The sequence below is a fragment of the Lactuca sativa genome, chromosome 6 (genome assembly GCF_002870075.4).
Source record: "Lactuca sativa cultivar Salinas chromosome 6, Lsat_Salinas_v11, whole genome shotgun sequence".
NCBI classification, from domain to species: domain Eukaryota; kingdom Viridiplantae; phylum Streptophyta; class Magnoliopsida; order Asterales; family Asteraceae; genus Lactuca; species Lactuca sativa.
This window is the reverse complement of record NC_056628.2, coordinates 73,917,450-73,943,416: the sequence shown is the minus strand read 5'-3', so window position 1 is coordinate 73,943,416 and position 25,967 is coordinate 73,917,450. Positions and strand designations below refer to the sequence as shown.

Sequence of the window (25,967 nt, the reverse complement as noted above, 5' to 3'; positions counted from 1 at the left end):
GTGTCCCCTGCCTCAGACTGAAGTCCGGAACTAACTGCATCGGACCGAAATCCAGAACTGACCGGGACCGTTCCCTTGCATCGGATCGAAGTCCAGAAACTGACTGAGTATAACATAGCATAGCATAAACATATCAACTAGCATAAATACATATACTGCATATTGCATCGGACCGATGTCCGGAAACTGACTGAGCATAACATAGCATAGCATAAACATATCAACTAGCATAAACACATATACTGCATACTACATCGGACCGATGTCCGGAACACATAACACAAAGAAATGCTTGAATCACAAAGACATCAAGCACACTGAACTACTGCATCGGACCAAAGTCCGGAACTACTGCTAACTAGACGGGCCAACATTGAGGTCGTAGACCCGTTCCTACTGGAAGGAAAACTCACCTCGCAACGCTGGCTGCCGAGATGCTAAATCTGAAACTGCCTGACTACTGCTCCAGAACTCCCCGGCTACAAATCCCATAAACACTAAATCAAATACTGAATACTAATCTTAGGGTAAAATGACTATTTACCCCTGGTCAAGTCAACTTCTTGGTCAAATTCAACTTCCTGGTCAAAGTCAACTTCCTGGTCAAAGTCGACTTCCAGTTGACCGGACTCGCCGAGTTGGGCCGTCAACTCGCCGAGTCCCTATCATCCGTTCTAGTCCTCTACCCGCTTCTACTCGTCGAGTTTGGCAAAGACTCGATGAGTTCTTCTTCGATGCTAACATCGAATCTAACTTCATCCGACTCGCCGAGGTGTATGAACAACTCGTCGAGTTCTCCTTCAACATATGAACATGTCCAGCCTGTGACTCGCCGACTCGTAGGAACAACTCATCGAGTCTGAAGAACAACTCGTCGAGTCCCAAGCATGCTACTACTATACAGTCGATTCTAATCGGTTTCAGTGCTTCCAAATCATAGATCTGAGCTTTTAGGACTGGTTTTGCACGTAAAGTTTCCAACTTTACGTGCATGCACAAGAGTATGAGGCTAAAACACCCAAAATCAACAAATACTAAGCACTTAGGGTTTGGAACAAGGCCAAGATTTCATAAAGGTGGCTTTAATGAGCTCCTGGAGTTCAATAATGTCCAGATCTAAGGTTTCCATCCAAAAGAGAGTCCATATCTCAAGTTTTGAATCATAAAAGGCTCCAAAGAAGACATAACAAGCATAAAAGAGGGTTTAATGAAGGAATACACAAGGTAATAACTTCATTACCAGAATGAGAAACAGATGGAAACTAACTCCTGGATCTCCTTTCTCTTCTATGGACCTTCTTTCCTTCCTTCTCCTTCAAAGCTTCCTAACTAGCACAAATATACTCAAACTCAACAATGGGGGCTAGGGTTTACAAGGGAAATTCTTTAAAGGTGGTGGAGGCTGTGGTGGGAGGCTATAATGACGTTTAAATAGGGTACAAACCCTTGAAATTAGGGCTTCATCCAGACAGGCAGACTCTCTGAGTCCCAACATATGGACTCGCCGAGTAGCCAACTTGAATCACGAGCTTATCCCGCTTCTACTCGACGAGTCGGGCTACAGACTCGTCGAGTACCCCTTAAGAAATGGAGATACTTTAATTAAATTTACATACAAGAAATGGAGTGTTACACCCTTTGTCCCATATTAATAGTCCATGTTTCCTTTTTGATTTGTCCCAAAATAATAACATACTTCTAAAAATAAATATCTCTTTTACCTAAATACCCCTCATAATTAGTTAAACTACAATGGAATTAAATGCGACAAAATGGTAAGATTGTCATTTCATTTAATAAACTTAGTAGTAATTAATGTTTTCTTAATCTGTGTCCTTTTTGTCGGACAATAATTTTGGGACGGAGAGAGTATATAATTAGCGTTAAGACAAATATTGATGTCATCAAACAAATGCCACATTTCCAAATAAATGAGGAAATATAGAAATTTGTTATGGATGAGAAGAAGCGGATGACAGTGGTACGATGTTAACTAGTGAAGTGAAAACGAAGGTAGAGTGAAGGTAAATAAGTTGTTTATGTGGACCCAAAAAATGCTTTAGACATAACTAAAAAAAACATAAATAACGGTAAAATAGTAATTTGCCAAAGATTTAACGCATTTTGTTTAGTTGTGTTAAGTCTGGGGACCAAATCCTCAGTGAAAGCCTCAAATAAGGATCATTTTTGCAAAATGATCCTTTTTGGACCTTAGCTACAAAAAACTCAGGGCCGGCCCATGGGGACCAGCCCTTGGGGAGTTTAGAAGGTGGTGCCCATGACCAGGGCCAAAAAATCATAGGACCCATTTTTTTAGCATTTATAGTAAGCTGTGTTCAGGGCCCAAATAGAAATTAGGTTTGGTAAGCATCAAGCGACGCAACGCAAGGAGGGAGCAGGAAAATCAATTTTTTGGGGAAAAGAAAAAAAAACGCTTTGATTTCTTCTTCTTCACTGATAACACATGGGTACAAATTACATCATTCTCTTGACAGGAAACAACGTGATTATTGTTGCTAAATATTAGTAGGTTTATATGTTTATGAGACAATCATCAATCTCACTAGTTACTTCTTTCTTCTTTCTTCACGAAATTTTGAAGGCTGAAGCAACGATTTAAGATGCAATCATCAAACTTGAGGTTTCAAAATAAGAAGGTAAAGGATTTCTGAATTTTGACTTTATATGAATTTTTTTCTACTTCGTTTTTTATGGGTTTGTAATAAGAAAGTAAGTAGTTCTTATTTTTTTTATTCTGAAGGTATAGACAAAGTAGTTTCGAGAACCGAAAGTCACAAGGAAGTTAGTTTTGAAAATCAGAATCAATAAAGAAATCAATTTCTGATTTTTGAAGGTACAATCAACTCAGCTTCTATTTTTTCCTTTTGGGTTTGTTTTTCATTTTTATTTCTGATTATTTATGATTTATAAGAAGTAAATTAGTTATTTTTTCTTTCATTCTTTTTGAATCCTATTTTCTTGTATTTAGATGCATTGAAGAAAAATCTTCGGATTGTCAATCCTTCTTTGAGATTTAGAAGTTTATGATTTTTAGATTTTTTTGAAGCTTCAGAAAACTAGATGGTAACTTTATGATTTCTTATTTTTTTTAGATAGAAGCAAGTTAGAACTTTCTTTTTCTCATACTATAATATAACTTGCTGGTTTCATTTCATTCTTTTTACAGTTTTATTAGAAGCAAATCATCGATCAAAGTTTTATTCTTCAGAATCAAGAAGAGAAGCAAATCACAAAATCAGAGCATTATTATTTAGAAGGATTACAGTTTTCAAGTTGAAGCAAATTTGTTTTTTTGTATTATTTTTTCATGAAAATTTAATTTATGTATTTTACAATAAAAATGAAAAAGTATAACTGGTTTGCTTAAATGTTTAGATCTTTCTAGTTTTAGGGCTTATTTTCGTTAAAAAGCGCAGGGCCTTCAAAATCTTCCAGATAAGCCCAGTAAGATTCATAGCACATTCCACTTCTCTTAGCTGCAGAAGTGCTTAGTGGATGATTCCGCAGTAGTACCCTTGGAGGATATTCCGGTGGATGACCGCTTGAATTATATTGATAGACTGGTGGCGATTCTGGATCTGAAGATGAAAACCTTGAGGAACAAGGTTGTCGAGCTGGTGAAGGTGCAATGGCAGCACAACAAGGGTTCAGAGTGGACTTAGGAGGCCGAGGATGAGATGAGAGAGCAATATCCGGAGTTGTTCGAGGCAGCGAACTTCGAGGACGATGTTTGATTCAAGTGGAGGAGACTTGTAACACATGGATCCTGGTATGTTTCATTATTGTCCTTTATTATTTAAAAGTTACATTTTATCCCTTAGAGTAGTACGCGGGGAGTACCACATGGTACACTTAGTGTACTAAGTAGATGCAGACGGGATTGTGAGGCCTCGTATGTTGGGCGTACGACGGTTACACTTAGTGTACGAAGAGGATATGAAACCCTAATTTTAGGGTGTTGCACCCTATTTAAGGACCTTAAGTCCCTAGGGTTGGCCTTTTTACCAGCCCCTAAACCTTCTAAAACCATAAATCGACCCTTAAACCTTCTTCGTGGTATTCTTGAGCTCTTGAGAAATTTTTGGTGGTTACTTTTGCCTTTGTGAAGGAAGTAAAGAAGATTGAATGTGCTTTGCTTGGTGAGGAGTCTATAGATCCAAAATCATCACTCTCTTTGCAAGACTTTTAAGGTATGAAGTTCATACCTTGGCTTGTAGATGTTTAGATCTATTTATGGCTTGATTTGTTATGTTTTTGGTCCCTTTTGAGTCGGTTGTTGAGCTAAGACGTTTGAAAGACTTATTCTTTTAGATCTGAGCTTATTAGGAGTTCTTTGAGCATAAAGATGCCAACATGGGTTATTGAGTCTCATGCATGCATTAAGTTACCCATTAAGTCCTTTTTTATGCTTAAGAGCTTCATTTAGACATTCATGAATGTAAAGTTAGCAACTTTACATGATAATCTAGCTCAAGGAAGTTATATCTATGTTTTGGAGCAATGTCTTAATGGATTAAGGGTTAAAAGTGAGTTTTCGTTGAATAGGTACGTACGATGGGCGTACAAGTCTGTATGTGTCATGGACAAGCCATTTAGCGTGTACGCTTAGCGTACAGCTGAGTACGCTCCGTGTACTTAGTCTGATGGGCTTCATATTTTGGGCTTCAGGTTTAGGCCAATGTTTTGGGCCTAGATGCTTGGGGTTTTGTTCGGTCATCTGAATGCAAGTGTTTTGGACTAAAAAAAATGGTAGGCCTTGGGATAAGGTCCATGTAAGGGTTTTGGGCCTTAGATGGTTAGTTGGTTTTCGGGCCTTTTGGATTGTAAGTTTGGGTCTTAGTCTTAGACCAAACTAGGTAAGGGGTAAAATGGTCTTTTTACCCTAAGTATGGACTGATAGTTATAGATTGGAATCCAATTGTTAATTAGGTGTTATTTGATATTGATAGCTCGGGGATTTGTTGGACTAGCAGCCATGGATTTATGAGTGTGATTCAAAAGTGCGAGGTGAGTTTCCTCACTGGGTTTAGCGGGTCGAAGGCACCAATGTCGACCATGATTATGCTATGTTAGTATGCTAGTTGCCTGTGTCACTTTTGCATATGTTATGTTCTTGTATGCTTATCGGGCGGGGCCTGATGATAGACAGGGCACCTTATGTGTTTATTATGTATGGTATGTGTTATTTTGGGGAACTTACTAAGCTTTGTGTTTACGGTTTGCAGTTATGTTTCAGATATTTCTAGTTCTAAAGGAAAAGGCTGGGGATGATTGCAGGGCACACACCACCTCGTTCCGCTTTTTGTTATTCACTCTGATCTGATATGTTGTTTGATACACTTATTCTTTGTGGATTGTAGTGATGATGTTTTGGAATATTGATTTTATTAAATTAAAAACAATATTTTTGGGTCTTATTTTTAGGACGTTACATATTTAAACTTATTGTGGACTTGTTGTATGATGATTTTGTGTGTTTGTTAAACTTATTAAGTTACTATTAAACTTTTATGCTTATTTACTTATATTCGTAAGATTAAAGTTAGATTTATACATTTTTTGAGTAATTTTCTTAATAATTAATGGTCCCCGATTAATTCCCGCCTAGGCAAATAATCCATAATCCTCAGTCCACCGACTAGCTAACGATTAACGGTTTTTGCAACAATGGTTTTTTCAAATAAAAACCATGAATGTATTGTATAATCATTGTATATTTAATATTTGAAGTTGAAGAAAGTGAAATGTTATTTAATATTTAATAAAATAGAGTAAATAGTGAAATAATAATAGAATAACTAGAACCCTAAAGTTAAAAGTTGTCACGACTAAATGCTACTACAACACTATGATGATCTCAACTTCAACCCTCAAGATTAACTCTATTTTACCTTAGTTAATGACATGACAAACATATCAATTAAAATCACTATCATGAAATATGTAATCTATAAACAAAGACGAACTTATAGCATGTCATCTTGTTATAATTTGCTAAAATTTCAAGTTATTATTATGAAAATGTTAAACAACGGTTCATTATATATCATTTAATTAAAGTTTTATGATGGTTAAATGAATTACGTTCACATTTTTTTGGTAATATAATTTATATCTTATAATTTTTTTCTTAAATATGTTTATGACATATCTCAAATGTGTATTTGAATTTATTTTTTATATAATAATGCATCTTGCCCACTTCCTATTGTTATATATTTTTACTGTTTTATTTAAAATAAAATGTAGATCTTACTAATAATTTATACAAAAAAACCTAACTTATAGCTAGTTAAATTATTGCACTCTTAGTTCTCTTTTATAATATAAACAAATACTTATGCATTTTGAAAAAATAAAATGGTAAAAAAAAAACATGTTTCATGGTATCATTGGGCCTAGAATTTTTTTTTTTTTTTTTTTTTTTTTTTTTGAGCAAACATGGAGCATGAGCCTTATATTGTATGGCCGTAGGCCTGTAGCCTGTTTGCCAATAGCAAAACATTGGTGACTTTCTTACTGTCCAGCAACTAATGGTTTGCAGCTGGTTTGGATCGGAAGATGAAAACTACACAGATGACTGAACAACTATTAAATCAGCCGGTGATGGTGACGACGATGATGAAACGGTATCAGGCAAAGTAGAAATCAGCAATAAAAATCCCCAATTCAAGCCGAGGATATCAAACTCCGTCTCCGAGAGATCCGGTAAACTCTTTCTTAAACTTACACTAATTTTTTTCTTGTAAGCTTAGTCCGTTTTTCCGAAATTCTATGAAGTTTAACCTGTGTACATTGGTTGATTGATGCTAATTGCTATGTGAGACTCTTAGTTTCATTTTTCTCTTTATATATATATATATATATATATATATATATATATATATATATATATATATATATATATATATATATATATATATATATATATATATATATATATTTCCATAGTTCAATTTTAGTAGATCTCATCGTTTCTGATAATATTCAGTTAGCTATAAATGAATGAATCAAAAGTAGTTGTTGTTTTGTCCTTATGTTTCTCTTAGATTTTGATATCAGATCCAAAAATCGAGAAGGATGATTCTTATGACATAAAAAAAAGTTGTATTGTTGTCTAAATCGGTCCAGAGCATTTCTTACTTTATAAAAAAGAAAGACGTCTCTCTTTTTATCTTATTGAGTCAGCATTGAATTCTTGTTACATTATTGAGTCAATCAGTGCATTTTTTTACATGAGTCACATTGCTTTCTTTTTACATTATTGTTTCAATCAGTGCATTCTTTTTCTACATAATGCCTTCTTCACTTCCCATGGGATTTCAGTATTCTAAAATGATAATATTATAATTAAATGTTATTTTTTTGTTGTAATTTTATGAACTATCTAAATGTGAAACTAAAAAAAAATCCTTTACAGATATTTTTATTAAATAATATAACTCTATTTTTGGTTAGTAAGTAAAAAATAATTATTGTAATTGTTGAGTTGTGGAATATTTTTTCCTGGCTCTTGAGTTGGGGTGTGATGGTTGATGGAAGGACTTGGAGGGATGCAGAGCCTTGAATGTAAGACGACCTGATTGTATGAAGCATGTAACCCTTGTGTTCTTTATTATTATCGAATCAGTTACATGTTTGTGTGTGTGTTGATCGTAATCATAAGCATGTATAATTATACAAAAGAGGTTTCGAAAAATAAATTTATTAGGCTTATATTAAATATTTTCTTCTGAAATTTGTATTTTTTGCGATGGTTGTTTTGATGGATTTGATTTTGTTATAATGCAAATGACTTAAAGAGGGTGTGGATGAGAAATTGGTGTTGGTTGCAAAATGCTTTACATAGTCATTACATTCTTAGACCCAAATCGTCATATCCGTGTATTTCATGGATGGCTACTCTATCTGATTCCATCATTTTGTTCTTTTTTAGAACTATATCACATAATTTGATGACCAAAAAATATCACAATATTGGAAAAGATTTTAACATTAAATACAAAGTGGCATGACTTGCAAGTCTTTGAAGGTCTACTTTGTGTCAGTTTAAATTTCATGGAAAGTAAGTGTTGTATGCCCCATGCAAATAGGCCACCAATTTGAGTCCATCCACTTTAACAATTCATTCACAGTTATCACTATATAAATCTTAACCTTCATTGGGACATCTTGGTACATACATCAACACAAACACAAATCTGTATTACCATGATGCATCCTTGTGTTTTTATAATTTTTTCACTTGTCTTGCTACTTGTCTTGCTACGCCTTCAGAATACAACTGCCAACCAATTGTTAGCAGTGGAAGGAGGAGGAGGAGATGATAAATGTGCTGCAAAAAAGTGTTTGGATAAGGAGAGGGATGCTCTCCTTCAATTCAAAGCAAACCTTCAAGACCCTGATGGTAGTCTCTCTACGTGGAGACCTGAAGATGATGACTGCTGTCAATGGAGAGGAGTCACGTGCAACAATCAAACAGGTCATCATGTCACACTTCTTAATTTGTTCGAGGATGGTCTTGTAGGTGAGATTAGCCATTCATTGGCCAACTTAACCTACTTGAATCGTCTTGATCTTTCCTTCAATTCTTTTCATGGAACCATTCCCAGGTCCATTGGTTTCATGACTGAATTAAGGCACCTTGATCTTTCTTATAACTCTCTTTATGGATCTATTCCTCCAGAGTTTGGAAACCTCACCAACTTGGAAGTTCTTGACCTTTCCAATGTTGGAAGATGTAGAATTGAAAACATAGAGTGGTTGTCCCATCTTTCTCATTTGGAGATACTTGAAATGGATGGGATTTCCCTTGCCAAAGCAAACCAGTGGGTAAATGTGATTTCGACTCTCCCAAAACTATCATTTTTAAGTTTAGATGGATGTGAGCTCTCACAGGTCGTGCATCCATATTCTTCTTCATTTCTCAACTCTTCTTCTTCATCTATTGAAACCCTTATTCTCAGCAACAACAATCTCACCTCATCCATGTATCGCTGGTTGTTTCCCTTAACAAGTAATAAGCTTCGTTTTCTTTCTCTCTCTGGGAACATGTTAGATGGGTTACCCAAATATCTTGGTAACCTCTGTAGTTTGGAAGGTTTGTACTTCAATTATAACTCTGATGTTGTCAACTTTCCTTCTTTTCTGTACAACTTGTCTGGATGCACATCACTTACATTACAAAGCTTGTATGCTGAAAGAAGCCAATTTACAGGGTCTTTCTCTGATGACATCCAAAAGTTTAGTTCCCTAGGAAGACTGGACCTATCAGATAATCACATATATGGAACCATAAGTGAGAAATTGTGGGAACTACCCAGCCTTGAAGAGATTGACCTTTCTCAAAATCATCTTAGTGGTGCCATCTCTGAAAACATTGGAAATTCGATGGCTTCTATTATAAATCTTTCAAAAAACCCACTCCAAGGAGTTCCTTCCACAGATCATATGTCAAACCTTTCTTATGTAAAGCAGCTTGATCTGAGCTCTTGCAACCTAGGGCCTCACTTCCCCAGATGGATTCAAAAACTGGAAAAACTAACCCGTCTTGATATTTCTAATACTAGAATTTCAGACACAGTTCCTCCAGAATTTTGGAACATGCAATTTAGATATTTGAATATCTCTTTCAACAACATCAGTGGGCAAGTATCAGATTTATCATCAAGAGATTTTGCCAAAACGATAGATTTGAGTTCTAACAGCTTTTACGGTCCAATACCGCATCTTCCTCCCCGTTTGGCATCATTAAATCTTTCAGAAAACAAATTCTCTGGAGGAATCTCCTTCATATGCCAATTTGTCGATGGGCTTTTACAATTTCTTGACCTCTCCCATAATTCTCTAATCGGACAAATTCCAGACTGTTTGTGGCATTTCAAAGAACTAAAAGTTCTCAATCTAGGTCACAACAGTCTATCCGGAAGGCTTCCTCCTTCTATTGGATCTTTGATAGAACTCGAGGTGTTGTATTTATACAACAACAGCTTCTCTGGACAATTGCCTTTGTCTCTAAAGAATTGCACCAACTTAAACTTCTTGGATTTGGGGGCCAACAGATTCTCTGGCAACTTGCCTGCTTGGATTGGGGAAAACTTATCGGGGTTGTATGCTCTTATCCTAAGATCAAACAATTTCTTTGGAACCATCCCTTTACAAGTATGTCAATTACCGAACCTTCAAATTTTAGACTTTTCGAGGAACAATCTCCATGGAAGCATCCCCTCGTGTTTGAGTAATCTTACAAGAATGGCTCAAGAAGGACTCTTACCGCCACCAAACGTGCATCCCTATACAGCTCCATCATATTCACATCGATATCTTTCATATACACCTAAAATGTACAATGGCACTAGAGAGGAGTATGATGAAGAGGAGTATGTTGACCATGCGATGATCGAGTGGCAAGGAGACGAGCGTGAATTCACCCGTAATCTGGGATTGTTGAAGAGCATTGACCTGTCAAGCAACAAGTTAACAGGAAACATCCCACATGAACTCACCAATCTTCATGAACTACTTGCCCTGAACTTGTCAAAGAACGCTCTACTCGGAGAGATTCCACAGCAACTTGGTGAGATGAAAAATCTTTTAGCTTTGGATTTATCTAGAAATAGTTTATCAGGAGGGATACCAACCAGCATGTCTCAGATGACGTCATTGTGTTACCTAGACGTGTCGTGTAATAACTTGTCAGGGAGAATCCCATCAAGCACTCAACTCCAATCCTTTCAACCTTCAAGATACGATGGAAATGCAGGACTGTGTGGACCTCCCCTTTCCAAAAAATGTCCAGGAGATGAAGAATCACAAGTTGGTAAAAGTGAGGGTGATGAGGAAGACATAGATGAAGATTGGGGGTGGTTCTATACTGGTGGGGGCACCGGTTTTGTGACAGGATTTTGGATAGCATGTGGGCCTCTACTTCTCAACCGTCGTGGGAGGCATGCATTTTTTCAGTTTTATGATAACTTCAAAGATTGGGTTTATGTGAAGGTGGTGGTTTTCATTGCAAAATTGTGGAGGATTGCACATATGTAGTTGTCTATATTTAATTCTTCTTTCCCGTTATGTATGTTGCTTCACAAAACCTATTACTGTTCTTATTTTAGGACTAGAGGTATATAGTAATGTTAGACTATGTTTCACTTATACTTGGCAGGGGTTTTTAAGTCCCAATTATGAATAAAATTACTATCAACACCATGGGTGGCAATTTCCCGTTGTGTGGAATGAGATATTTTGTAAAGTTCATTATTTTAGTATCTACCTATTATTTTATTAATTTATTTTATCTTTTAACCATTCTCAATGTAAGTTATTCGCAAAATTAGCACTCGAAAGATAATCAATCCTTATATTCAGGCGTCTTTTTATAGGTTATTTACAACAAAATTGGAGAATTTCCTTTGACACATTATGTAGACTAAGGATAAGATGCAATCTATGAGCTCTAAATTTGGGGGTTTCAACTGAGATTTCTGTTTGCGCAAACTGCAAACTATAATAACCTGACTCTAAATTAGATTTATATAAACACAGTTCAAAAGTTGAGTGATAACATGTTTGTTGTGCCCTCTGTTTGTTCTATCTTACAAAAACCCTTTTATAATTATAGTAGGCTGTCTTAGACCTATTTATCGATTTGGATCAATTGCAATAGTCATTAGCGTAGATATTGTTTGTGACTTCTATTTTCTGATTATGAATAAATCAGAAAATCAATTCTTTTTTCTTTTTTGCAGATTTTCAAATATATTGTATGCGATTCTTGAGCTTGCGGCCTTGGCTGCAACTTTCATTTCGAAAGTTAATAAATTTAAGTTGTACGTGCAATCTTATTTCTTTGAGTACAACCGATTGGTTGACAATTCATGCTTTGTGTAGTGACAAAGAACATGGTTTGGCATGCGGAATTAAAGTTTGCACAATTGAACATGGTGATTTGGGTGATCAAGAGATGTATTGATTGTATATGGTGTTACAAAAAGGATCTAGATCTAGACTACATAAATAACACACACTTACACACTCACTTTTACATCTCTCAAGCACACCTCTACAAGTGGACAAACCCACCTTATATAGAGGCGTTTACATGTCTCTCTCTCACTCTCTAACAAATGGGTCTAAAGGCTAAAGCACCACATGCAAGTAGGTTTTGCAAAAGTCAAACATTATATCAGTCTGTTTAATACTATGCAATTCATAGACTGATGGAATTATGTTATTATTTCGTCAAAGACCTTCTTTATTGAAAATGATGTTATCTTTTGTCTTTTAATATCAGTTGATTAGTGATCCAGTTGATTAGTGATCAGGTGCTCTGCTAGGCAAATGTGTGGCATGTATACTTCAACATACCAATGGAATCAGGTTCCTTGGTTTCTCTTTAATTAAAAATTGCTTTATTTGCATTTATTTATAAAAAAAATTAACATGTTCCTGTGGTGTGCATTTTTCCGGGTATTCGTCCAAACCCAAAAAAAAATGTCCCCGTTAGAATTTGATATCGAATTATTATGATAGCCTAGAGCGTAGTTGTTGGTCCCTTTTGCAATAGTATTTGTATTATAAATTAAAAATGCCCCACCCATCTTTTAAAATTATAATTAATTTGTGACAAAACTACAAAAATGATCCTATGGTATGCATTTTTTCCTGGTTTTCATCCAAACCTCGAATTTTTTGACTTCATAGTCCTCTTAGCCATGTTTTTATGTAGAAATGGTCCCTCCGAAAATTTAAATGACTATTATACCCTTCTAATCTTATTTTTACATTTTTTAATATCTATTTTAATATTTTAATAGTTAAAACAATAGAAGGGGGCCCACACACATCCTCTCTCTCTCTCTCTCTCTCCAAAATCAATCAATCAATCCACCCCCCAAAATAGAAATTTTGAATCTTCGCAACTATGGATTTGGTGTAAGGATCCGATTCATATGATCCTGGAGAACCTGCAGGTCCATTGTAGCGTGGTGGTGCATTTGAGTTACCCAAACCCAATGGCGTCGTGTTCTTGTCCACTAAAACAAGCTAGTGGGAGCCTCTAAGCACCCATCAGCTGGCTCACAACAGCGTATGAGGAGAACGACGACCATCAGAGTCAAACTCGTTTGGTGTGAGAGCTGTGAGGATATATTTGATGGAGGTGAAAGATAGTCAAGCCAAGGCTAAAGGTATTCCATATGATTTCTTATGTGTGTGAGAGTGTGTGTGCTCATCTGATTTCATGTGTGTGTGTGTGTGTGTTTGAATCTGAAACCCTAAACATGTATGGGTGTATGGGTGTGTGAAGTCGATTATGGAAAACAAACATATAGGTGTGCATTTCAAGAACATGTTTATGCAAAGGTATTCTTGGGTGGATCTAAAATCTCTTTCTTCTCTTTCCTCTCTTTAGGAACAAAATCAAAATTAAACGAGTGAGTTTGTGAATGAAGGGGTTGTTTTCGGTTCTTCAGATGGATATGATTTTTGTTCTTGGGTGTTCATCAGATCTAGATATGATCTTTGGTGATAAGGGGAAGAACATGAAGAATACAAACTGATGATGGTGTTTAGTGGTAGCTTCAATGGAGAGAGAGAGAGAGAGAGAGAGAGAGAGAGAGAGAGAGAGAGAGAGAGAGAGAGAGAGAGAGAGAGTTTATATAACTAACCAAATGCTTAACTTTAAAATATAATAAATGATCAAAATTGCAACTTATAAGGTACCAATAATTTAACTTTGGAATTATGAAGAACAAAAACGATTAAACCAAAATTGGTTTAGGGATAAAAATGTTTAAGAAGTGAAATTTGGGAGGTGCAAATGGAAAATGAAACGAAGAGTGCCCATGTGATTTTTAATTAATATATATATACGAAATCTACATAAATTTAAGCATGAAAATGTAAAAAAAAAAAAAAAAAAAAAAAAATACATCAAAATGTAGACAAATTCGAATTTAAACAACACGTAAATTAAAAAACAAGTAAATTTTTGAAAAAGAAATTAATGAAACGGAAGGTTTAAATTCCCATTGAAACATAGATCATCATGAATTTATACCAAAACATGTATAATAATAAACATGTAAAAAATAGTTTTTTTTTAAGTCAACGAACCAAAATTATTAAAAAAAATCAAATTATATAAAGTTTAAGGGTAAAAACGAAAGTTTAGAAAATAAATAAACGAAAATAATATTTTATAAAGATCAAAATGAAATCATCAAAGTGACATTTTAAAAAAAGTAAAGGGTGTAAAAGCCACAAAAAATTACATGCATCATAAACTCAATCCCTGAATGACCAAATTACCCTCACTGACCAAAACTAATGGTATTAGCAAAAAAGATCATTCATGTAAGTTTTGAAACACCAAAGGGACTATATTTGTCAAAAAAAATCAAGAATGACTAAATTTGTCACTCTTCGTAAACTATATGGATCTTTTATATAATTTTGTCTAAAAAAACAGCTATTATTGGTATTTTGTAAACAGGTCGTTTGGTTCGTTATTTTTAACATTTCAATCGATCAGATTTAGGTGATCGTTGAATGAATCATTTGACCCCCTATCCCCCTAATCCCGCCTGCTTCCTTCTTTTATCATCTGAGCGACACCCATCTCCTGGCGACTGTTCCTTCCATCGGAGCCCCTTCTCCTGCACCGACCTTCCCATCGGAGTTCCTCTCCGGCGGCACAACAATCGCTCCCCTTCCTCCTCGTATTTCTGAGTAGCGCCTCTTCATTCGTTGCTGAAATTCACGTACCATCTCGTCTCTGCATCTCTGTGGTACCAATTCGACTTCGAAATCAATTTTTGATTTGTGTTATTTTGTGTTTAGCTTTAACTGTAGTGATATTGGGAGGCATTCGTGTTATCTTTGAATGATTTTATGATGTAATACTTGCAAAAAAACATGGAAGTGAACCAAAAGGTCAAGCATTCGTGATATTTTCGTTGGCTACTGCATCCTAATTCATCTTAAATTCCTTCCTTTTTTGTGTATTTCTTGATTGATGTTGAAAATTAACAAATTCTTCTATGATTTGAAATATGAGGATGTCAAGTTTCTGATGCTATCCATGTTATGTTTGGATTTAGGAAGTAAGAGGATGTTTCAAAATGATTAATTTTTTCAGTTATGTTTTGTACTTTTACATGCATATGAAGTGTTTGATATAATGCTTGAATGAAATCAATGTTTTTTTTTTTTTTTTTTTTTTTTAATCTCACAAGACGAGTAAGAAACAAACAAATTAGTCCCTGTGACATTTGAAAGACCAACTGCAGTTATGCAGACATATGACAATCACCTTTGTGTATTTGTGATTACAATCTATCATTTTGTAGCTATATTACACTTTTAGTTTGGAACCTCATGGTATTCATTGTTCCATTGTATTAGAAGCTTTTGCAGGATGATAGTTAATGGCTTGGTGTTGTTTCTAATTGTAATTGTTTTTGAATCCTCAATGATGTCTTGGTGTAGTTGGGATAGTCAAAATTACCTATATGTTGTAGTTTTAATGAAAAATATGAATAGAAAAAGGAAGAACATATTATTTGGCTTTCTAGAATACTTCTTTCTAATTCCCTTAATTTTGGTAAGTTGCTATCTAAATTTTTATGGAGATAATGAGTTATGTTTGGCTTAAGGTTCTTAGGCATTTTATTGGCCATTTCACGGATAAAATCTTGACATTCCACTCACATCTATAGTTTGCAAATGGGTTTCATAACATTATAGATGGATATAAGAATTAAAAAAAAAAAAAGTTAATCAATGATAAAAAAAAAGTTATTTTGTCACTTTGTTTAATTACCCCCAATGTTTCCTTCTTTTAATAGACACATACACCAACCAAGTTTATTCCCCCAAAATTTCATAAACGTTAAACCCATTTTCTATTTCTTTGTCTTCATCGTTGTTTAGCTAATGGATTTCATCTTCTTAATGTCTTGCTCAGAAAATAATAACGGCTGATATGTAATTACCTTTCTCTTGGTTTTATCTTGATTTAATTCTAATGATTATGTTTAAGTCGCTTTTTCATTACTGTTTATGTTGTTAGAACTTGTGTAAACCAACAGTATAAATATGAATATATATTACAGAAATCAAATTGAAACACTATCAATAAACATAAACAAGAAACTTACAGAATGCAAGATAGAGGCTTGCAAAACAATGTCCTAAAACAGAAATTCGTCCCTATTAGTATAATAGTATCTTCAATCAAGTTCTTGCACTAGAACTTGATCTTTGGCGAATTTACTGTATGCGTCCATGGAATTATTTAGAGAGGGAAACGTTTTTTTTTTTAGTCGTTCATCCAAGAGTCCTGGCAAATCAGATTTGACGCCTTATAATAGGATCGACATGAAACTATCAAAATTCAGTTTTGATAACTTCTCAAAACTAATTTTATCCCAATAAAACCAAAATTAAAAAAATAATAATAAATAAAAACAATTTCAGATTTATCTCGTATAACTCATCTTAAGTTCTTAGTCCATTGTAGTAGAATTAAGAGAACAAACCTTTTAAAAATACAAAAATTTGATGTTCCTTCCTATGTGGGATACGAAACAAACTTTGACAAAATTATATAAACACCAACATATGTTACTTTCGTTTGAATGGATAAAAATATTTCTGAATTAAAATGAAAAGTGAAAATAGATATACACGATTTTTTTGTCCACAAATACATGTTTTCTAAATGGGCCTATACTATTACAGGAGACTAGTATATTTACGGCTTGCTTTTCATGGGCCGGGACGCTTGCCTAATAGCCCATGTTATGCTGTTTGTGGGCCGGGCGTCTAGCTGAGCTCTGCCTCGAAATTTACTCCAAAAACGCTCTGAATTCCGACTACAGTACAGAGGTTCCGGTAACTGTGAAACATTCACAGAAGCAGAAGCAGTCAAAGAGGAATCAACACTAAAAGCCCCAAATTTAAGCGTACCGTTGATAATATTGATAGCAAGTTTATGGTCGAAAATCCGGTATTATCTTTCTCAAATTTTATGTTTTTCTTAAAATTTGGTAACTGTGAGACTCTTAGTTTGATTTATTGTTGTATATTCCACTCTACAGCGCTTATGGATCTCATGATCATGTTCATTTAGCTATAAGAGAATGTATCTAATCTAGCGGTTTTTTCTGAACGCCTCTCTTAGATTTTAAGATCAGATTAGGTTAATCTGTCTACAGTATTTCTTCTTACTCTAGCATGGCAACCAGCTACACAATTCATTAAAAGTCTTGTTCTTCTCATCATATCGTCGAATCAACATTTTGTTCTTTTTACATATTTAGTCAAACACTTCATTTTTTTTTATACCAAGTACGTTACATTATATTGTGCAAGGACAATGATATGACCAAACATCTTTTATGGTTCCATGTGTTCTTAACTATTCATTCATTTATATATATATATATATATATATATATATATATATATATATATATATATATATATATATATATATATAACAATTAAAGGTGTACTAGTTCTGTTTCCTCTTTTATATTGGTTTATGTGTGAAAAGAAAAAATTAATTTGTTTAACATAGTACCAATGCTAGGGAGGTCTAGAAAGTGTGGTTGTCCATTCTTTAATTTTGTAGATGTAAAACATTTTAGTATAGACTTATTAATAAAAAGAATTGCGTTCAATTGTTTTTCAAAATATATAAATTGCAAGTTTGTTAGTGCTACCCTCTTGTTTTAGAGTCAATACCAGTGTAGCACTTTAAAAAAAAAAAAAAAAAAAAAAAAAAAAGATGTTATTTTTAACAATGTAGGAGACCATGGATTAAAGAAGAAACAGACCAACTTGGATTGTTTCTAACTAGTTTACGACTTAATTAATTAAAGTGAGATAAGTTCATTTCATAGTCATTAAATTCTTGGACCCAAATGATATCTATCACTGTACTCATTGATATCTACTATATTTGATTTCATCAGTTTGATTTTAGGGACTCATGTCATATAACTAAAGGATCAAAAACTATCACAAGATGGGAAAAGATATAAATCATACGTACAAATTTCCAAGACTTGTAAGTCTTTAAATGTCTAATTTGGGGGAAGCTGTTTCAATTCATCTTTAATCTGTCTTACATTTTCGTTGAAATTTCATAGAAATTACGTATGGTAGGCCTCACACAAATAGACCACCAGTTTGAGGTTGTTCATTTGAATTTTTCAACTTCACAATTGAGACTATATAAAACCCTCATGAGGGGCAGTTTGTATATGCATCACTACTGAAAAAAAAAAATCATCAAGATTTTATTAACATTAATACATAATGAATCCTTGTGTTTTTATAATTTTCCCACTTCTCTTACTACGCCTTGAGACTACAGCTTCCAACCAAGTGGGTGGAGGAGATGACAATGTTGTTATGAAAAAGTGTTCCGATAAGGAGAGACGTGCACTTCTTGATTTCAAAGCTCGCCTCCAAGACCCTGATGAAACTCTCTCTACATGGAGATCTGAAGAAGAAGAAGATTGTTGTAAATGGAGAGGAGTCACATGCAACAACCAAACAGATCGTGTCATCAAGCTAAGTATTATCTCTGGTGGCCTTGAAGGTGAGGTTAGCAATTCTTTGCTTAACTTAAGCTACCTGACTCATCTTGATCTTGTCGATAATTCTTTTCATGGAATTATTCCCACGTTCATTGGTTCCATGACTCGTTTAAGGCACCTTGACCTTGGTTTGAATCATTTTAATGGAACCATTCCCAGGTTCATTTGCTCCATGACCAAATTAAGGTACCTCAACCTTGGCAATAATGATCTTAACGGAACCATTCCCAGATGCATTGGTTCCTTGACAGAATTAAGGCACCTTGACCTTTCTGGTAACTCTTTTTATGGAATCATTCCTCCAGAGTTTGGAAATCTCACCGACATGCAATACCTTTACCTTCCAGATGTTGGAAGCTGTAGAGTTGAGAACCTACAGTGGTTATCTCATCTCTCTCATTTGGAGCTACTTCAACTGGATGGGATTTCTCTAGCCAAACAAAATCATTGGGTAGATGTGATTCTGAGTCTCCGAAAACTATCATTTTTAAGTTTAGATGGATGTGAGCTGTCACAGGTCATGTATCCATATTCTTCTTCATTTCTCAACTCTTCTTCATCTTTATATTTCCTAAATCTCAGAAACAACAATCTCACCTCTTCCATGTATCATTGGATGTTCTCATTAACCAGCAATAGCCTTCGTTTTCTTTCTCTCTCTGGGAACATGTTAGATGGGATACCCAAATATCTTGGTAACCTCTGTAGTTTGGAATATTTGAGCTTTGCTAACAACTCTGCTGTTGTCAATTTTCCTGATTTTCTCAACAACTTGTCGTCTGGATGCACATCGCTTACATTACAAGAGTTGTTTGCTCCACGTAACCGATTTATAGGGACACTCTCCAATGAGACCCTATCATTGAAAAATCTTGCCAGTCTTGATATGAGCTCTTGCAATCTAGGGCCTCACTTCCCCAGATGGATTCAAACTCTGAAAAATCTTTCGTATCTTGATATTGCCAATAATAGAATTTCAGACACAATTCCTCTAGGGTTTTGGGACATGTGGCCTTCTAAATTAACATATCTCAATCTCTCTTCCAACAACATCAGCGGGAAAGCACCAGATTTATCATCAAATTTTGGCAACAATTCTAGGATAGATTTGAGTTCCAACAGATTTTATGGTCCAATAACAAACGTCTCTTCCACTGTGGCATTACTAGATCTTTCTAGAAACAAATTCTCTGGTGGAATCTCCTTCTTATGCCAAATTGACCAGGGGTTTTTAGTTGTTCTTGACCTCTCTCATAATTTTCTAAGCGGACAACTTCCAGACTGTTTGTGGCATTTCAAAGAACTAAAAATTCTTAATCTAGAACACAACAATCTATCTGGAATGCTTCCTACCTCTGTTGGATCTTTGATACAACTCGAGGTGTTGTATTTATACAAGAACAGCTTCTCTGGACAATTGCCTTTGTCTCTAAAGAATTGCACAAGGTTAAGTTTTTTGAATTTGGAGGCCAACAAGTTTTCTGGTAACGTGCCTGTTTGGATTGGGGAAAACTTATCTAGGTTGTATGTCCTTAACCTAAGGTCAAACTCGTTCTTTGGAACCATCCCTTTACAGTTATGTCAGTTAGCTAATCTTCAAATTCTGGATTTGTCACTGAACAATCTACATGGACCCATCCCCTCGTGTTTGGATAATCTTACAAACATGGTTCAAGAAGGTTCATTAGCAACACATAATGTGCATTCCTATTCAATTGAATGGTTTTCCTCAGTAGCTGGTATTTATTTAGTACTTCTTAATAAGTATGTTGACCATGCAATGATGGAGTGGAAAGGATATGAACGCGAACTCACCAGTACTCTGAGATTGTTAAAGAGCATTGACTTGTCAAGCAACAACCTAACAGGACAAATTCCATCTGAAGTTACCAATCTCTATGGACTGCATACACTCAACTTGTCAAACAATGGTCTGCTTGGAGAGATTCCAGAAAAAATTGGTCAATTGAAACAACTTGAAACATTGGATTTATCTAGCAACAACTTGTCTGGAGAGATGCCATTAAGCATGTCAAGTATGCATTTTTTAAATCATCTTGACGTGTCATATAATAACTTGTCAGGGAGAATTCCATCCAGCACTCAATTGCAGTCTATTGATCCTTCAAGATACATTGGAAACCCGAGACTATGTGGACGTCCCCTTACCAAAAAATGTCATGAAGATGATGAGTCAGAAGTACCACATGTCATTGGTGAGAGGGAGGATGGTGGGGAAGACACAGATGAAGTTTGGGGGTGGTTTTTTATTGGTGGAGGCACTGGTTTTGTTACCGGATTCTGGATTGCATATGGTGCTTTACTTCTCAACCGTCGTGGGAGACATGCTTTTTTTCATTTTTATGATAGATGCAAAGATTTGGTTTATGTGAAAGTGATGGTGTTCTTTGCAAAACTGCAAAGGGTTGAAGAACATAGATAGTCTGGTAATTAAATCATGCTTCACTTGTATTTGACTGGTGTTTTTATGTCCCCAGTATCAATAAAATTGCCACCGACACCATGGGTTGCCATTTTCTAGCTTTGTGCTCAACTAAGGCAACCTGCAAAAACATTGTATTTTAAATCTAGTTAATTAATGTTGTATTTGTTTTTAGTACACAATTTTATAGGACAAATCTCAATGTAGGTTATCTGTGGAAGTGATACTAAAATATGGTCCATCCATATACACTTGTTACTCACATGCTTTAATTTGTGGGTAATTTACACAAGATTGGCTAAACTGGACTAATAGATCGATAAACAAAGAACATGAACTCTAAATTTGGGATTTTCAGTTTAGACTTTCTATGAAAGCAGGATTTGGTTATATACTAGAATAATTATGTCTTTTTGATTGAATTTAATTGTCATACATTAGGTTTAATACGGAGCTCCTTTAATTAGAGTATATATCATACAGATTATGAGGTTAAGATGTCTTTCTATGTATTTTCTCAAATTAAACTTTATGTTATAAGGTAAGAATGTTTATTAAGAAAATATATCCAAATTCCAAGTAACAATTACATATCTGATTAGATAGCCATCATTCTAGTTATTATACCCAAAATGTTATTATTATTATTATTATTCATTTTTATATGATACAAGTTTTTAATTTACAAAATAATCACAAAAACAATAATCTTAAAATGGTTGATTTTACAATTTAATCCATCATAGTCAATGTTTTAAAAAATGGATTGGTCATCTTAGTTCGATGGTCAAACAGGACCGGTCCAAAAACCCACATGACATCATTATTATTTATAACTAAATATAAAATTATAAAAATAGTACAAAATATAAAAATAACCTCCTTACAGCCAGTGGATGGAAGTTTCACAAAAAAAAAAAAAAAGCTTCACATATTGTTCACATATTGTTTTATAAGAAGAGTCCTCTTTACATATGTCTAAATAATATAATGTGATTAATATAATTATAAAAAAGCATGTTAAAAGAGATCAAAGGGCATGTGTAGCATTCATTTTGGTGGATAGTTGTGTGTCCCACATTGACTCAACAAAGAAAGAAGTGCACAAAAACCGTATTCCCAGACCAAAAAAACCAAAACCTGTCTAAAAAAAAACTGAACCTTATCGAGACCGGTCTTGGTCTATTAATGTGCATATGATATTTGTTTTGGTCTTGGGCGTTGTGATCGTAAAACGACTTGTCTACCTCAAAAGGAAAATCAATCAAATTGGAGTGGTTAAACCCATAGAAGAAAAACACGCAAACAAAAAACTACAATCGTATGATTCGTAAAGTAACATACATACAAAAAAATACTACTTCAAGAAAAGTTGTATACATATAAACCAGTAAATCCAAGATAATCAAGCAATCATGACCCAATCCTCAATATTTACATAAAATAAAAGCATTAACCAAAAAAAATATATTACAAACTGTCATCGAAATTAATTGGTTTGAACTGATAAAAAAATATTTAGAAAGTGGAAGTAGACTTACTTGACAAAATCATTGCCCATATGGGCCGGTACAATTACGTTGGTTTTTCTTTGTAGGCGGTGGTAGTTTATTCTTTGCATGTTCCCATATTTTTTGTTGTTATGTAATGTAATCATTCAGTATGGGGCTTGCATTTAATGGGCCCTAACGCATTTGCCTAGCAAAACAGGCTACACTGTTTGTGGGCCAATTTGTCTTACTGTTTTTTGGTTTGATGAATTTCAAGCTACAAGGCACCGGTGAGAGTGAACGTTGAAGGTGAAACAGAAGCAGTAGCAGGCAAAAGAGAAATCAGCACTTAAAAATCCCCAATTCAAGCTTACTATTGATCATAGCTCATATCTTCTCCAAGATCTGGTACCATGTTTCTTATCATTACATTGTTGAATCACCATTGCATTCTTTTTACATTATTGGTCAACACTACATTCTTTTCTACCAAATACATTCTGATTGTTCATATTCTGCAACGTTCATAACATGATTTAATTTTATAGTTAATAAAGATGTAATTAAAATGTTTAAATGTTTAATATAGATGGTTAATAAAAAGAATTCATTTAATTTTTCTAAAATAGTTAGATTATGATCTAGTTGATTATTATCTCTAGATTGAATATAACCTTTAGGAATTATCTCCTAGATTAGGGTTATCCTTTTTGAACTAAGATTAGTTTTAATTTCCATAAGTATTTATGTCTTCTAGCTTAGAAATTTCTGGAGATTGTTTGCTAAAAGCTTTTGTAATTGGCTTTTTTTTCCTAAGTGCAAGAAATACCAATGTACTTTGGTATCAATAAGTGTATGTTGATTTGGTAATTGTGTTTGTAATCGTGTTTTTGTCCCAAAGAAAAGAAATAGCAATGTATTTTGGTATTTCTTGTATTTAAGGTTTTTTAGCACAAAATTAGTAGAAAGTAAGCTACCATTTCTTGTAAAATAAGACTATTTAATTTCAAAGTCTCATATATCTACATAATGATCAATAAATGCATGTTGATTTATTAATTGTATTTGTCATTGTGTCAATGTTCCAAGTGCAAGGAATAGCAATGTACCTTGGTTTTTTGTCCCTGGTCTAAAAATAAAAATGTACTTTTGGCATCTATAAATGCATGTTGATTTGGTAATTGTGTTTATGTCCCAAGTGAAAGAAGTATTAATATATTTTTGGTATTTCTTGTATTCAAATGCAAAAAATAGCAATGTACTTTGATAGTTTTTGTTTATTCAGGGAAACCACCAAGTGATGATCAAGGAGGAAACGAGGGGAGTGAAGATGGTGGTTCGTCAAATTACTTTGTGTTTTGTTAGACTTGATATGACATAAATTTATAACACTTTTGTTGTTTGTTTTGGTATTTGTTTGAAATTAACACTTTGATACTTAATTGGATGTTGTTATGTATTTTTTTTCTGCAAGTAATATTTTTGTGTTTTTGGCGATTAATGTCGTTACGTATTGGTTTTTCTGCACCTGAAAAAAGCTGAATTAAAAAAAAAATGACTATTACCGACAACACTATTACCGGGGACACACGATTATTACTGGTAACAACCTATTAGCGGCGATAACAGTTATCACCGACGACTTCATTATTAGTGGCGACAATTAGCTTTAGCGACGATATTTTGATCAATATCGACGGGGCAGCTACAATGAATTATTAGCGTCGACTTGTCGCCGCTATTACATTTACCGACGACTATCTTATATTTAGCGGTGATTTTTGTCGCCGCTAATAATTGTTTTTCTTGCAGTGTAGGTCTTGAAACATATGAATATATTTTTAAATATATAAATAGATTTTACTGGTATTTATAAAAAAAAATGTTTTTGTAAAATTAAAAACATATTTATACATTTGAAAGCATATGCATACGTTTAAAACGTCGTTATGCATTAAAAACGTATTTATTTGTATTTATAGGTATACATACTTATTTTTTATAAAATATATTGTGTACATATTAATATTAAAATAGTTATTAATATGGTTTATATTGTTTAAAATACATATTTATGTATTTGTACATATTACTAAGTAACAATGTGTATTTATTTCATTTTTGTATATATACAGTTCACTTTGTCAGCGCTCACTCAACTGAAAATACAAAGTCAACAACGATGTGGCACGCCTAGGTCTACATGTTACCAGTTTAGCATCTAAAAACTCAAAATGGAAAAAATGTGCAAAATTAAGACATTAATGAACATAAAATTCAATTTAAGGTAAAACTGTCAATATGTGCAAAACTTAAAGGCTTTTATGACAAAACCCCATGGTTAAACCCATAAAAGAAAATTAACATACAAAGAGAAATTAAATATCTTACTATATTATCTTTCTACTCATCCTCGGATTCATCTTAAATGATGACATATGTTATATTTAATAAAATTAATAATATTTAAATATATTTGTCAACATTTAACATGAGTAAGAGGGTAGATAGAAAAACATATAGAAGAATATTTAATTTCTCAACAAAAACTATCAAGGTATGAATTTTTTACAGTAACTTCTTTACAAGAAATCCTAAACATTTGGTATTTACTCAATTACAAAAGCAATCAAAAATACATTACTTCAAGAAATGACGTATACATATAAACCACTAAATTTGATAATCATGCAACAAACCCTCAAGATTTAAACAAAATATTTTTTTAATTAAAATGAAAAGTGAAAATAGATATTCACAATGTATTTTTTTCCACGAATAATGTTATACTAGTATATGTACAGCTTGCTTTTCATGGGACCAGGAGGCTCTGCCACGAATAACACTGAATTTCTACTACAGTGTAGAGGCGCCGATGACTGTGAAACAGAAGCAGAAGCAGTCAAAGAGGAATCAACATTAAAAGCCCCAAATTCAAGGGTATTGTTGATAATATTGATAGCAAGTCTCTGGTTCCAAAATCCGATATTATCTTTCTCAAATTTTATGTTTTACGTAGAATTAGAGCCCGCCTTCCAAAATTCTTGAAGAATAACTTATGCTAATTGGTCAATTGATGCTATTTGAGGCTCTTAATTTAATTTGTTGTTGTATATTCCAATTTATAACGATTATAGATCTCATGATCATGTTTACTTAGCTATAAGAGAATGAATCTAATCTAGCTGTTTTTCTCAGCGCTCCTCTTACATTTTAAGATCGAATCCAATATTGAGATCAGATCAGGTTAGTCTCTCTAGAGCCTTTCTTCTCACTCAGCTACACAAGCCATTAAAAGTCTTGTTGTTCTTATTTATTGAATCATCATTTTATTCTTTTTACATTAGTAGTCAACACGTCATTCTTTTCTACCAAATACATTCTGGGATCTTCATATTCTGC

The 25,967-nt window shown here is 34.0% G+C and overlaps 2 protein-coding genes and 1 long non-coding RNA gene across 3 annotated transcripts; all 3 read left to right on the top strand.

Moving 5' to 3' along the window:
* Window positions 1-7,019: 7,019 nt before the first annotated feature.
* Window positions 7,020-11,263, top strand: LOC122194712 (receptor-like protein EIX2). Its single transcript, XM_042895785.2, has one exon. The coding sequence runs from the start codon at window positions 8,233-8,235 to the stop codon at window positions 11,062-11,064; it is 2,832 nt and encodes a 943-aa protein (XP_042751719.1). The 5' UTR covers window positions 7,020-8,232; the 3' UTR covers window positions 11,065-11,263.
* A 3,224-nt stretch (window positions 11,264-14,487) lies between these two features.
* On the top strand, window positions 14,488-17,367 carry LOC122194589 (uncharacterized). The gene is made up of 2 exons (XR_006183911.2): window positions 14,488-14,810; window positions 16,765-17,367. It is a non-coding gene; the product is annotated as an uncharacterized LOC122194589 (long non-coding RNA).
* A 219-nt stretch (window positions 17,368-17,586) lies between these two features.
* On the top strand, window positions 17,587-24,052 carry LOC111890142 (receptor-like protein EIX2). The gene is made up of 2 exons (XM_023886295.2): window positions 17,587-22,973; window positions 23,851-24,052. The coding sequence occupies exon 1, from the start codon at window positions 18,349-18,351 to the stop codon at window positions 21,073-21,075; it is 2,727 nt and encodes a 908-aa protein (XP_023742063.1). The 5' UTR covers window positions 17,587-18,348; the 3' UTR covers window positions 21,076-22,973; window positions 23,851-24,052.
* Window positions 24,053-25,967: the final 1,915 nt, after the last annotated feature.